Source organism: Coregonus lavaretus (genome assembly GCF_964263955.1).
Source record: "Coregonus lavaretus genome assembly, chromosome: 8".
NCBI lineage: Eukaryota > Metazoa > Chordata > Actinopteri > Salmoniformes > Salmonidae > Coregonus > Coregonus lavaretus.
In genome coordinates, this window is record NC_139995.1 from 23,992,934 (window position 1) to 24,004,366 (window position 11,433).

Genomic DNA, 11,433 nt, shown 5'->3' on the forward strand with positions numbered 1-11,433 from the left:
GGGAGGTCAATGTGCTGATACTGACAGGAGGTGAGAGAGTGGGTCAACTATCACTCACTCTCTCACACACACACACACACACACACACACACACACACACACACACACACGCACTATGTTATAAAATGTTGGTGATGTCACTGTGTCTGCTGTAGGTGAACACGAGGGACTGTTGCCTCTTTGGCTTAAACGATCACGTAGTAATGACAATTGTAGAGACCCCCTATGCAACCCAACCCACCCTTCACATATACACTACAGAGGACAGACAGTTTTTACACGATACGCGCTTCAGCACTCGGCAGTTTGATTCTGTGAGCTTGTGTGGCCTACCACTTCGCGGCTGAGCCGTTGTTGCTCCTAGACGTTTCCACATCATAATAACAGCACGTACAGTTGACCGGGGCAGCTCTAGCAGGGCAGAAATTTGACGAACTGACTTGTTGGAAAGGTGGCATCCTATGACGGTGCCACGTTGAAAGTCACTGAGATCTTCAGTAAGGCCTTTCTACTGCCAATGTTTGTCTATGGAGATTGCATGGCTGTGTGCTCGATTTTATACACCTGTCAGCGACAGGTGTGGCTGAAATAGCCGAATCCACTAATTTGAAGGGGTGTCCACATATTTTTTTATATACTGTATAGTGTACCTTTCACATATCCCCTTAAACACCTCTCTGTATGCACAGATCTCTGTACCACATCTCCCTGTACAGAATATATACTGTATCTCTTCAGGCTGCTTCACAGCTTCTGCTGAGGCTCTCTCTCCATCAGGCGTTCATACTGCAGTCTGTTGCAGGCCTAGGAAGGGAAGTTACATAAGCACGGGGCTCTGCTCTGCCTGCTCTGCTCCTGGAGAGAGGGAGGGGAAAGCATCCTTCAAACGTCTCCCACATCCATCTCCCGCCGTCCTGGGAAAATGGTACACAAGTCGATGAGCTGGATTGTCTTTGATCATCATCAGAGGCTCAGAGGATTTCTGCATGCTTCTATATCCGTGGCCCTTAAAGAGCCAGAGCTAATCGCTGTATGGCACTGGGAGTGGGAGGCCCCAGGGGTCTCCTCCTCACGGTCCCACTCTCTTCCTCTCTCTTCCTCTCTACCCTTACACTCCCACCCTCCACCCCTCAACCCTGTGCCTCCCACCCCACACACACAGAGCATGACCCTGCAGTCGGAGAGAGAACATACTGCATTTATCTTATCGTCTTATTTCATGTCCTTCATGTCCTTGATTCTTTACAATGGAGCTGGATCTCCCGGTTACACCAGGGTCCATTAACCCTTTTACGCTTATCAGACGAACAGTCGTCCCCTCTAGACTTCCAGAGAAGTGCATGTTGGTGAATCCATTTAATGCTGGAGCCACATTAAGTGTGGGAACAATCTGAGCGCGAGAGATGGAACGTGTGGGTGTACTGTACAGTTGACAGTAGAAAGCATTATTGGTCATTGGATTTCATGCATGACTCTCTCTCTCTCGCTAACTCTATGCTATACTAGTCCTCTCTCATTTAGGTCCCCTCTCTGTACATATCTCCTATTTATCTTTAATAACACAGTGATGTCATGTTCCTTGATGGAGTATGCTACAGCACTGTTTTATACCTCCTGAGTCTAGACTATTTAAACACAGTCATTCCTTCACCGTTCTCGTTCTCTGTTAGGGAGGCAGTGCCATCTACTGGTTGATGTCTCATTGGTACATGCTTTTCTAAACATTCTCATGAATCATCCTTGTGTTTCTCACAGGTCAGTCATCTCCTGTGAAGAGCCTGAAGCCTGTGAGTAAAAGCAGACACTGTTCTATAATACTCTGTGTTTTACTATTGTGTGCCCTGGCACTTATCCCTCATTTTCATATTAAAGCCTTTTGTCCTTGAGCTAACCAGCAAGCCCCATTGCATCACATTAAATGATAACTACCGGTATAAATTTGAATATTGATTATGTTTCACACGGCCTCCTTTTGTTTGCTTTGAAAAAGGTCTTAATTACTTCTATTCAGCATTCATTTTCTCAGCCTTTTGTCTGGGGATTTCAATGGTAATGAAGCACAGAGCCTCTTTAGATAAGACTGTATATTCGTATGACGGCTTTAGATTAAGCTGGCCTTGTCCACAGAATAAGCCTGTCAGTGCCATAGGGAAATATTCTTCCGCCTGTGGATGGTAAATTACATTCAAGTCCCGTTGGCCATTGGTTTACCATCAAGCTAGCGGGGTAATGTGAAGGCAATGTGGGAGCCAGCAGTGAAATGACCTTTTGCTCCTTTAGTATTCAATCACCATTACATCCTGTGCTATGTGTCTGGATAATGAGGTATATATAGACTGTGTGGTCTTTAATGTGCTCTAACTGTGCTGTGGCTGTGTCTGTGGCTCTGTGACCCCATCAGAGGCAGGAGATGACAGCTAGCACAGAGACTCTGGACTGTGTCACAGACTCTGTCTCCCAGGCCCTCCCCTACCACTCCAACACCTCAACCCTGCGCAACGACACGCCCAAACGGGACGCCACAGAGATGTACCTCAAGTCCAAGGCCCTGCTGGAGAGCAAGCGTGAGTGCACATCCACAGACAGAGTCTGGTTGTAGGAGAGGTCTAGCAGCCTTGTGCTCAGTTATATTCCATCCATAGCTCTGTAGTAGTAAATGGATGTCAGTGTTTCATTTGTATGTTCATGACCGTCTATTAATGGTCACCCTACATTTGTGGATCCAGTATCAATGTGAACTATAAGATAAGCCTGTGAGTTCACCCTGCTGACTGGATGATTGAGTGGTGTTCACCTCTCTGATACCCTATCTAACCCCTGTAAACTGTCCACAGAGCCTCACACCAAGGACCTGGATGTGTTCATCAAGAGGGACCAGGAGACTGGCTTTGGTTTCCGTGTTCTGGGAGGAGAAGGTCCAGAGCAGCCAGTGAGTACCGAAGTATGAACTTCCTCCCTGTTAGATTATCTTTCTACTTTTTTAACACTACGGACAGTGTTTCTTCAGTGTTTCTGACTCAGAGTGTGACTCTCTCTTTAACAGGTGTATATTGGTGCCATCGTGCCCCTGGGTGCAGCTGAGAAGGATGGGCGTCTGAGGGCTGGTGATGAGCTCATAGGCATCGATGGAATCATGGTCAAGGGCCGTTCCCACAAGCAGGTTCTGGACCTGATGACCAATGCTGCCCGCAACGGTCAGGTCATGTTGACCGTGCGTAGGAAAGTAATCTACAGAGGTGAGCACTCACTGACTGCCTGGAACCTCTACATCTTGGTCACTAACACACACACTTGCATAAACACTTGCACACACACACACACACACACGTTTGATACTGCTCTTCAGTCTATACTCTACATGTGTTTTTCAATCAGATATGACTGAGGAGGAGGCAGGGCTCCACATGGCTCCAGTGTTGGTGAATGGCTCCCCCAGACTCCCTCGTATCCAGATGCCCAGTGTGCTGGACCACGAGTCCTTCGACATCACCCTCCACCGCAAGGACAGTGAGGGCTTCGGCTTCGTCATCCTCACCTCCAAGAGCAAGCCCCCGCTAGGAGGTGAGGATGGACCCGATGCCTAGCACCACTGCTTATCCCAGACACAACCAAACACACACCAGTCTCCTCTAGTTCAAGCAAGACCAAGCCATTATAAATAATATAGCATCGTATCACCCAAAGTATGAAAACAGAGTTTAAAGGATGACTGTGAAAAGATTATTACTCCTATACAAATGAATAATTTAGTCCCTCACAGACCTATTGTATATTTCTGACTGAATCCATCGAGTGGGGTTGGTGTGTTATCATCAGACAACTCTCTCTTTGCAGTGATCCCTCATAAGATCGGACGCATCATCGAAGGCAGCCCCACTGACCGCTGTGGCCTGCTGAACGTGGGCGACCGCATCTCAGCGGTCAACGGACGGTCCATCGTGAGGCTGTCTCACAATGACATCGTTCAGCTAATCAAGGATGCTGGCAACGCTGTCACCCTCACCGTGGTCCCTGAGGATGGTAAGCTTCACCAGTAGTATCACCCATGAGATGGGACTGTGTTGGTCTCCCTGGTATTCCCAGTCATATACCAATGACTACCGTGTAGGATGGTTGGTTTGTGTTTGTGTTATCATAATGGTGTGACATGTATTTGTGTGTTCCAGAATACAAGGGCCCTCCCTCTGGAGCCAGCTCAGCCAAGCAGAGCCCCGCCCTTCAGCACAGAGCTATGGGTCAGAGGTCAGCCATGCAGGAAGAGCGGTAAGGCCCTGATCTAACTCATTACTACACCAAGACATGGATTAAAATCCTGCTTCAGCAGAACAACCCAGACAGAACAGCTTAATGATTGATTAAAATTGCTTTGTTCTCTGTGCCCCACAGTGGAGACACTGCTGTGCATTATTGAAGATATACATATAGTAGTGTGACTTAATGCTGTTGTCTGTTCTAGGTATAACCTAGATCTGGAGGAGAAAAGGGAGGGAGTCACCTGGGCCGACTACAAAACACTGCCTCTGAGCGAACAGGGAACAATGTGTGTTACAGGCCCCAAACAGGCAAGGCTCATATCATTATTACTGTCATTGTTTGTGTACAGTGTTTAGGGATTTGACATGAATTAAATTGATACGACTCAGAAAAAACATCACTATAAATTACAGCTTAAGTTATAATGTGTGTGTGTTTGTGTGTGTGTGTCTGTGTGTGTGTGTGTTCTTACATGCATGCGTGTGTGTATATATGTATGTGTGTACGCATGCACCATGCAGGGTTGCATCACAGTGGAGCTGGACCGGGGATCCCGGGGTTTTGGCTTCAGTCTGAGGGGAGGGACTGAGTACAACATGGGCCTGTACATCCTGAGACTGGCTGAGGAGGGGCCTGCTCTGCTGGACGGGAGAATCCACGTAAGTCTGACATCCGGTGCCATAGGAAATATCCACACACATTACTGTTTGCATTATTCAATGTCATAATATCTTATAACAGACTAATTACATGTGTAATAACATGTATTGAATAATAACATGTCTAATAACATGGCTTGTTGCCATTGGGGATTTGATCATATAAATGTGTGATGTTTGTGTATGTATATCAAAATGTGATGTTTGTGTATGTATGTAGGGTGGCAGGTAGCCTAGCGGTTAAGAATGTTGGGCCAGTAAGTAACCGAAAGGTTGCTGGTTCGAGTCCCCGAGCCGGCTTGGTGAAAAATCTGTCGATATGCTCGATAACCCTAATGCTCCTGTAAGTCGCTGTGGATAAGAGCGTCTGCTAAATGACTAAAATGTATGTGCAGGTGGGAGATCAGATAGTGGAGATCAATGGAGAACCGACCCAGGGCATCACCCATACCCGCGCTATCGAGCTGATCCAGGCTGGGGGCAGCAAAGTGCTGCTCCTGTTAAGACCAGGGCAGGGGCTGGTACAAGACAACAGTAAGTACACAGAAGTCTAGATCTACAAGATAAGATTTACCTTTTTTGTGGTATGAGATGTAAAATGTTTGAACATGTTTGTTGATGCGTGTTATAACATGTTGGTAGTATTTAACATGAGCTGATGCATCAATGCTTTGTACACACATTAATTAAGGATTTAGCTATCCCTGTTAACTACCATGTTAATTTATGTTTATTCATGTTCCCTCTTAGATGTTAAGTCCCCCATATGGGGGACTTTGAGTGGTTCTGGACCGGTTCCGTCTGACATTTTGGTGTACAAAGTGCTCTGTGAATGCAGTAAGGTGCTGTGCCTTATAACGGCAGAAAGCTCCATCTGTCTGCTCTCCCCTTCCACTCTCTTAGTGGAGCTGACTTGAAGTGTCAGATTTCACACCCAACATTTGCATAGGGAGTGACGTGTCACATTTTCTGGCCTATCCAGACAAATAATCGATTTACTCTTCCTCTGAGCAAGTGAGCCCAGCCTGTGAGACAGTCTAGCGGATCCAGCAATTGTGGTTTCATCTCGCTGTGAAATTCAGAGCTCTCAACATGGAAAAAAATCCTAAATAATTTCATAGAATTTAAACAATACCACTTTCTCTTGGTTGAAGTTGTAACGAGTCTGCACACATTTGAATGGTGTCTCTGCGCCACTCAGTGGACGTGTAGGAGAAAATTATCTTTCGACAGTTAAATGAAATTGTGCCAATATTATTCTGTCACTAAGTATGATCATATTTATTTTACAGTTATAAGAAATGTGAAATCTTATAGTAAGTCATTTATAATTAGATTTTTACTATATTTAGAAAGCATTTGAGTCATTTCAAGCACTTTTGCCCCACTTTTGTTGAATAGGAAGAAAATCTAATGATTTTTCATATTTTCATAATATTTGTACTATGTATTGGACCAGGTGTCCTCAAAGGTGATTACATCTCAGCAATTTATAACTATTTTTAGCAGAAAGGTGAGGTCCAGACCTTTCTAAAACTATGTAGCATTGCCAGTTATTATTTATGGCCATCTCATGAAAAATAACTACGTTTGGGTATGTCTATTTAGGCAGAAATCTAAATTTGCCCTATCATAAAGGCTCAGTGCAGTCAAAAATGTGATTTTACTGCATTTTATATATGTGACGACCGCCTTGATTCGGTCTTATATAGCAAATGGTGTTTTTTACATTGGATAAAAGCTGAGACACAGAGCTACAAAATGGTATATTATACACTGCATTTAAGGGAACAATGGGAAAGTAATTCTGCTTTGAAAGTTGATAAACTTGTCATCTCACTTTTGAGAAAATGGCATTTTAATGTTTTGGTACCTAGTGAAGAGCTCTTCTTTGTCTACACCCATTCAGCATCGTTCACACCCTCTTAAGCTTTAGCCCCACCCATCTTGCTTCGCTCTCAGAGCGTTCAGAGCGCACACTTGATTCTCTGGCCGATGAGTAGGGTTGATCCGAGCGTTCTGACCTCATAACGGCAGTCAAGCACCCAAGCTAACTGGCTAACATTGGCTAGCTTGCTATTTACTTTCAGGCACAAAATTGGGATTATGGTTCAATGTTTACCTCTGGATAACATGAAAACAGCCTAACCAGCTCTGCTGGCAACAATGTAATTACGCTTTTTTGCCGACGTTTACTGACACTGGCCATATTCAACGGGTGTTGTGCGATCATAAATTCATCAGTTATTCTGCACTCTGGCATACTCAGACTGAATTTATGAACGCACCCGAAATGGTTACTTACATAGTGGAGTCTTTTGTTACGACATGTAGCTAGCTAGCTAGCTAGGTAAACAACGTATAAGATCATACACGTCACGTAACGTTAGCTAGCGAGCCAGCCAGCTAGGTAAACAATGAACCATAGTGCCAACTAATGAAATTTCAGCCTGTTTGGTGGGATGGAGTTTTGGCCTGCCTGGTGACATCACCATGTGGTAAATTAGTTAATAGACCAATAATAAAGAGAGTTCCAAACCTCTCTGCCAATAACAGCTAGTTTTCAGTTTTCCCCTCCCCACTCAGACCACTCCCAGACAGTCCTAACAAAATTATTTCTTGAGAAATTGCTCATTGCCAAGAAGCTATTTTTGTTCTTTTTTGACAATTTTAATTGAAAACAATCACAGTAAGGTACTTAATTGTTACCCAGAAATGGTTTCCTATTGAGATAAAAATGGCTGCATTGGACCTTTAAAGGAGAAGCTTGCTTTTTTACAACCAAATCTCTATTTTTCAAGTTTCAAGTTTTATTAGTCATATGTACGGGATACGCATGGTATACATCTTCCTACGAAATGCTTACTTGCAACAATACAACAACAATAAGAAATAGTAAAAAAAAAAAATTGAATACGAACATTAAGTAAATGGCAGAAGAATAGAATAAACATGTAAATGGCATGTTATAGAAGGGTCCAGACACTTTCTTTGCAATTTCACTTGTTTTTGAGAAACCAGCAATTCACTTCCTCATCCTCGTTGTGCAGGACGGGGCCATGAAAAAACATCAACAAAGTCTCAAAAAACACCTAAATACGTCCTTTTCGAAACGGAAATGCTCTCAGTATAGTGATGCAGGTCTTTAGATGTTGTACACATGAAATTCTGTCATTCCGAACTTTATCCGCAACTTTATATACCATTTTGTGCGACTCGAGCTGTTTCCCCTATCCAGCTGTTCCATTTTCCGTGTAGCCTGCTGCTACAATGGATGGAAAGGTACGCTCGAGTCGCCACAAAATGGCATATAACATTCCAGATAAAGTTCGGAATGACACAATTTCATGTTCTAAAGACCTGTATCACTATACTGAGAGCTTTTCAATTTCTAAAAGGACATATTTGTGTGTTTTTTAGCCTTTGTTCATGTTTTTTCGGAGCCCCCGTGCTGTACAACCAGGATGAGGAAATGAATCACTGGTTTGGGTACGTTTCTAAAAAAACAAGTGAAATCACACAAAAAAATGCTGTACCCTTCTATAACATTCCATTTACATTTAAAAAATTGAGATTTGGTTGTAAAAAAGCACAAATCTCTGTTAATGTGAAATGTCACTCAAATTGAGTGCCTGTGTTGGGGATGCTTGTTTCATGGATGGAGTGCTCTGCTGTCTATAACTGCTTACTCTTGGCACTTCCTCTCTTCCCCCTGCTGCAGGTGATAGCGTCCCCTCTACTATGTGCTACTACTCAAACGAGCACCACCATTAACCACTTCACTGCTTTTACTGGCCTGTCCTCTTTTAACTTGGTAATTCCATTCTCATTTCCTTCTTGCTTCCTCCTTTCATCTGTCTAGACTATAGAATCTGAATTCTGCTCTTGTACGTTACTTGTTACTATCATGAGGATATGTGAGCCTCTCTATATATATTTTACATCTGTGTAATAACATATTTTACTTCTAGGTAAGTTGGATCCAACCGTCACTTCACCCATACGTTTTCCAAGAGAGGCGCTTGTCTCCGAGACATCACTCCTCTCTTCTCCATTCTCCACCTGCACCTCCATCTCAGGTTCCTACCCTTTCACCAGTGAGACACCTGACTGGAACTTCCTGTCCCCCCGAACACCCCACCCCCAGACCAGCAGGGGCAGTGGCTCAGTGAAGTGGAATGGAGAGTGGGCAGACAGGCAGGCAGACAGGCTCTCTCCCATCACCCCTGAGCAGATCAACCTCTATAAGGTCAAACCAGGTCATACCAGGTCTAAAGGCTACAAGGAGTCCAGCAGCCAAAAGACAACAGGTGAAACATTCAAAGAGCGCTCACACAGTCCAAAAAAGGCTGAGAGGAAGACCCAGGAAGCAGTGACAAGCAAGGACAGGAAGTCTTACCCTCAGAAAGGAAGTCGGTCACCCAGCCCCAGGAAGTTCCCTCGAGAAGGACACGAAGTCTTGAGCCAGCCACACGTAAAGAAACAGCAGGTACAGCAGAGCACATCAAAGGACCTTTCCAGCAAGGAGCCCTTTGAGGAAAACAAAAATGGCAAAAGGGGGGATTCAAAGGGCAGGAAAAGCACACAGGAGAGAGAGTGGGGAGGGGGAACTACCAAGGCTGCCCATGAGCAGGCCAGTATTCGAAAGAGGGTCGGGACAGAGGCAGGACATCACAGACCAACCCCTCTGGAGACGGGGGCAAGGAGAGATATTCTGAGAGACGGGGAAAAGGAAAAGGAAAAACGCAAAGAGGAGAAAAGGAAAAAAGACACAGGGGCTTCCTCAAAAGAGGAAAATACTAGAAAAGATTCTGGAGCCTCTACAACAGAGGAAAGCAGTAGAAAAGACTATGTGTTATCCCCAACAGAGGAGAGGATCAGAAAAGACACAGGGGCCTCCCCAAATGATGTTCAGGAGGATGCTCAGAGCCAAAAGGGTCCCATTAGCCCTGGCCCCTGGAAAGTGCCCAGCTCAGCCAGAATCCTCTCCCAGGCTGAGGTGCTGCGCGACCCCACTTACTGATACAGTATGGATAACACTGTGTTGATACATAATCACACAGACTTAAGCTGTACCACAACCACAACATGCTGTCAGTTTTTTCTCAGATGAGAGGGATGGACGAGGAATCGCAACATTATTGGCCATGTGTCATGTCCAGCTGTGTCCATTAAGAGGTATTTTTTAACCTCTATTGGCCTTTGACATTGTGTATGGCATGTATCGCCAACGCTGTCATCTCACTTCCTCTCTTCCTGCCTCGTGTGCTGCTTCAGACATCTCTGATCTGGGCCGTATGCATGTTTGGCATGTTCAGGGCCTTGCCAGTCAGTAACACTTCAAGAATGTGATCATGTGCCAATTCTGGGACGTCTTGTTGAATGAACACTAACCATGCCTCACCCATTACAATGCAATTAGTATCCCATATGCATCCAAGGAGAAAGGTCTTTAACCCACTCAAAGCGTGGCTGTCAGTAAGAGTTGAATTTTCATGTTGGATACCTACAGCAAGGGCCTTGGGACTGGCCTTTTGACATGGCACTCTTTTTCCAGGGGATTTGCTCAACTGCATGCAGTCCATATGTTTGTTTTATTGCACGCCTTTTCCACTCCACTGAGGATGATCCTTTCTCCTGATGTGCAAATACTGATGCCGAAGTTCTGACCTGAACACCATGTAGAGATTTCAGACTTTATTCAGAAAGCATTAGCTTTACTAAGGATTCTAGACTGTTCTAAGACATGACTCCTGAATACAAATATATCATTAAAAAAGACCAGAAACTTGTGGTTTGAGATATTGTTTACCATGTGTATGATATTGTTTACCATGTTTATGATAATCTATGTGTAACTTATTCAAATGATAGATTAATATATATATATATATGTATACTGTATGTAGCCGTACTGAGCCATTCCATGTTTTGATATAGAGTACAAAGGATCATCCTGAATCATCTTGCATCATCCTTTCTAATGTATTTTAGTGGTAGCAACTGCCATGGGTCTTCATTGTTCATGAAATATATATAGTACAGTAGCTACTACTTGCAGATTGCCATATGTGTGGCATATGTGTCAGAATTGGCATTGCTCCAAATGTGTTATATTGTGGGAATACTGTATATGTGAACATCTTAATTTTTTACGGAAACTAACGTTGAGGTGTTTACCAATATGAATTCTATTGCACTACACCTTTACTTGTAGGATTACAATATGACCACTTTTTGTTTCTTTTCTGAGAATCTTGATTCCTTTGAAAATAACCATTTGGGATGCCTAACATTGTTGCCATTTCATTACAATGCTAATAGCACCGATTCTGATAACTAACTTATCTGTTATTAAAGGCCAAAATTATTTTTTATTTATGAAATGACCAGAACCATATCCCTTGATTAAGTTTTACTGTTGATGGCCAATATCATCATTTCAAATAGTTGTTTTTCTGCAATTAATTTTGGCATGTGATTGTGTTAAACACCAGAGTAGGCTAGGTATGGCTGCATT

The 11,433-nt window shown here is 43.8% G+C and overlaps 1 protein-coding gene across 1 annotated transcript in view; it reads left to right on the top strand.

Annotated features, from left to right (window-relative positions):
• LOC311133973 (membrane-associated guanylate kinase, WW and PDZ domain-containing protein 3-like) overlaps positions 1 to 9,936 on the top strand; it is a gene marked incomplete at its 3' end in the record, with an annotated part of 156,031 nt that extends 146,095 nt beyond the window's left edge. The window contains exons 11-21 of the mRNA XM_084167599.1: positions 1,756 to 1,787; positions 2,402 to 2,564; positions 2,835 to 2,941; positions 3,044 to 3,236; positions 3,376 to 3,561; positions 3,835 to 4,020; positions 4,167 to 4,263; positions 4,457 to 4,562; positions 4,776 to 4,913; positions 5,309 to 5,447; positions 8,885 to 9,936. Coding sequence (XP_084023725.1) covers positions 1,756 to 1,787; positions 2,402 to 2,564; positions 2,835 to 2,941; positions 3,044 to 3,236; positions 3,376 to 3,561; positions 3,835 to 4,020; positions 4,167 to 4,263; positions 4,457 to 4,562; positions 4,776 to 4,913; positions 5,309 to 5,447; positions 8,885 to 9,936 — 2,399 coding nt within the window. The remainder of the gene's footprint in view (positions 1 to 1,755; positions 1,788 to 2,401; positions 2,565 to 2,834; positions 2,942 to 3,043; positions 3,237 to 3,375; positions 3,562 to 3,834; positions 4,021 to 4,166; positions 4,264 to 4,456; positions 4,563 to 4,775; positions 4,914 to 5,308; positions 5,448 to 8,884) is intronic.
• Between the last annotated feature and the right edge of the window lie 1,497 nt (positions 9,937 to 11,433).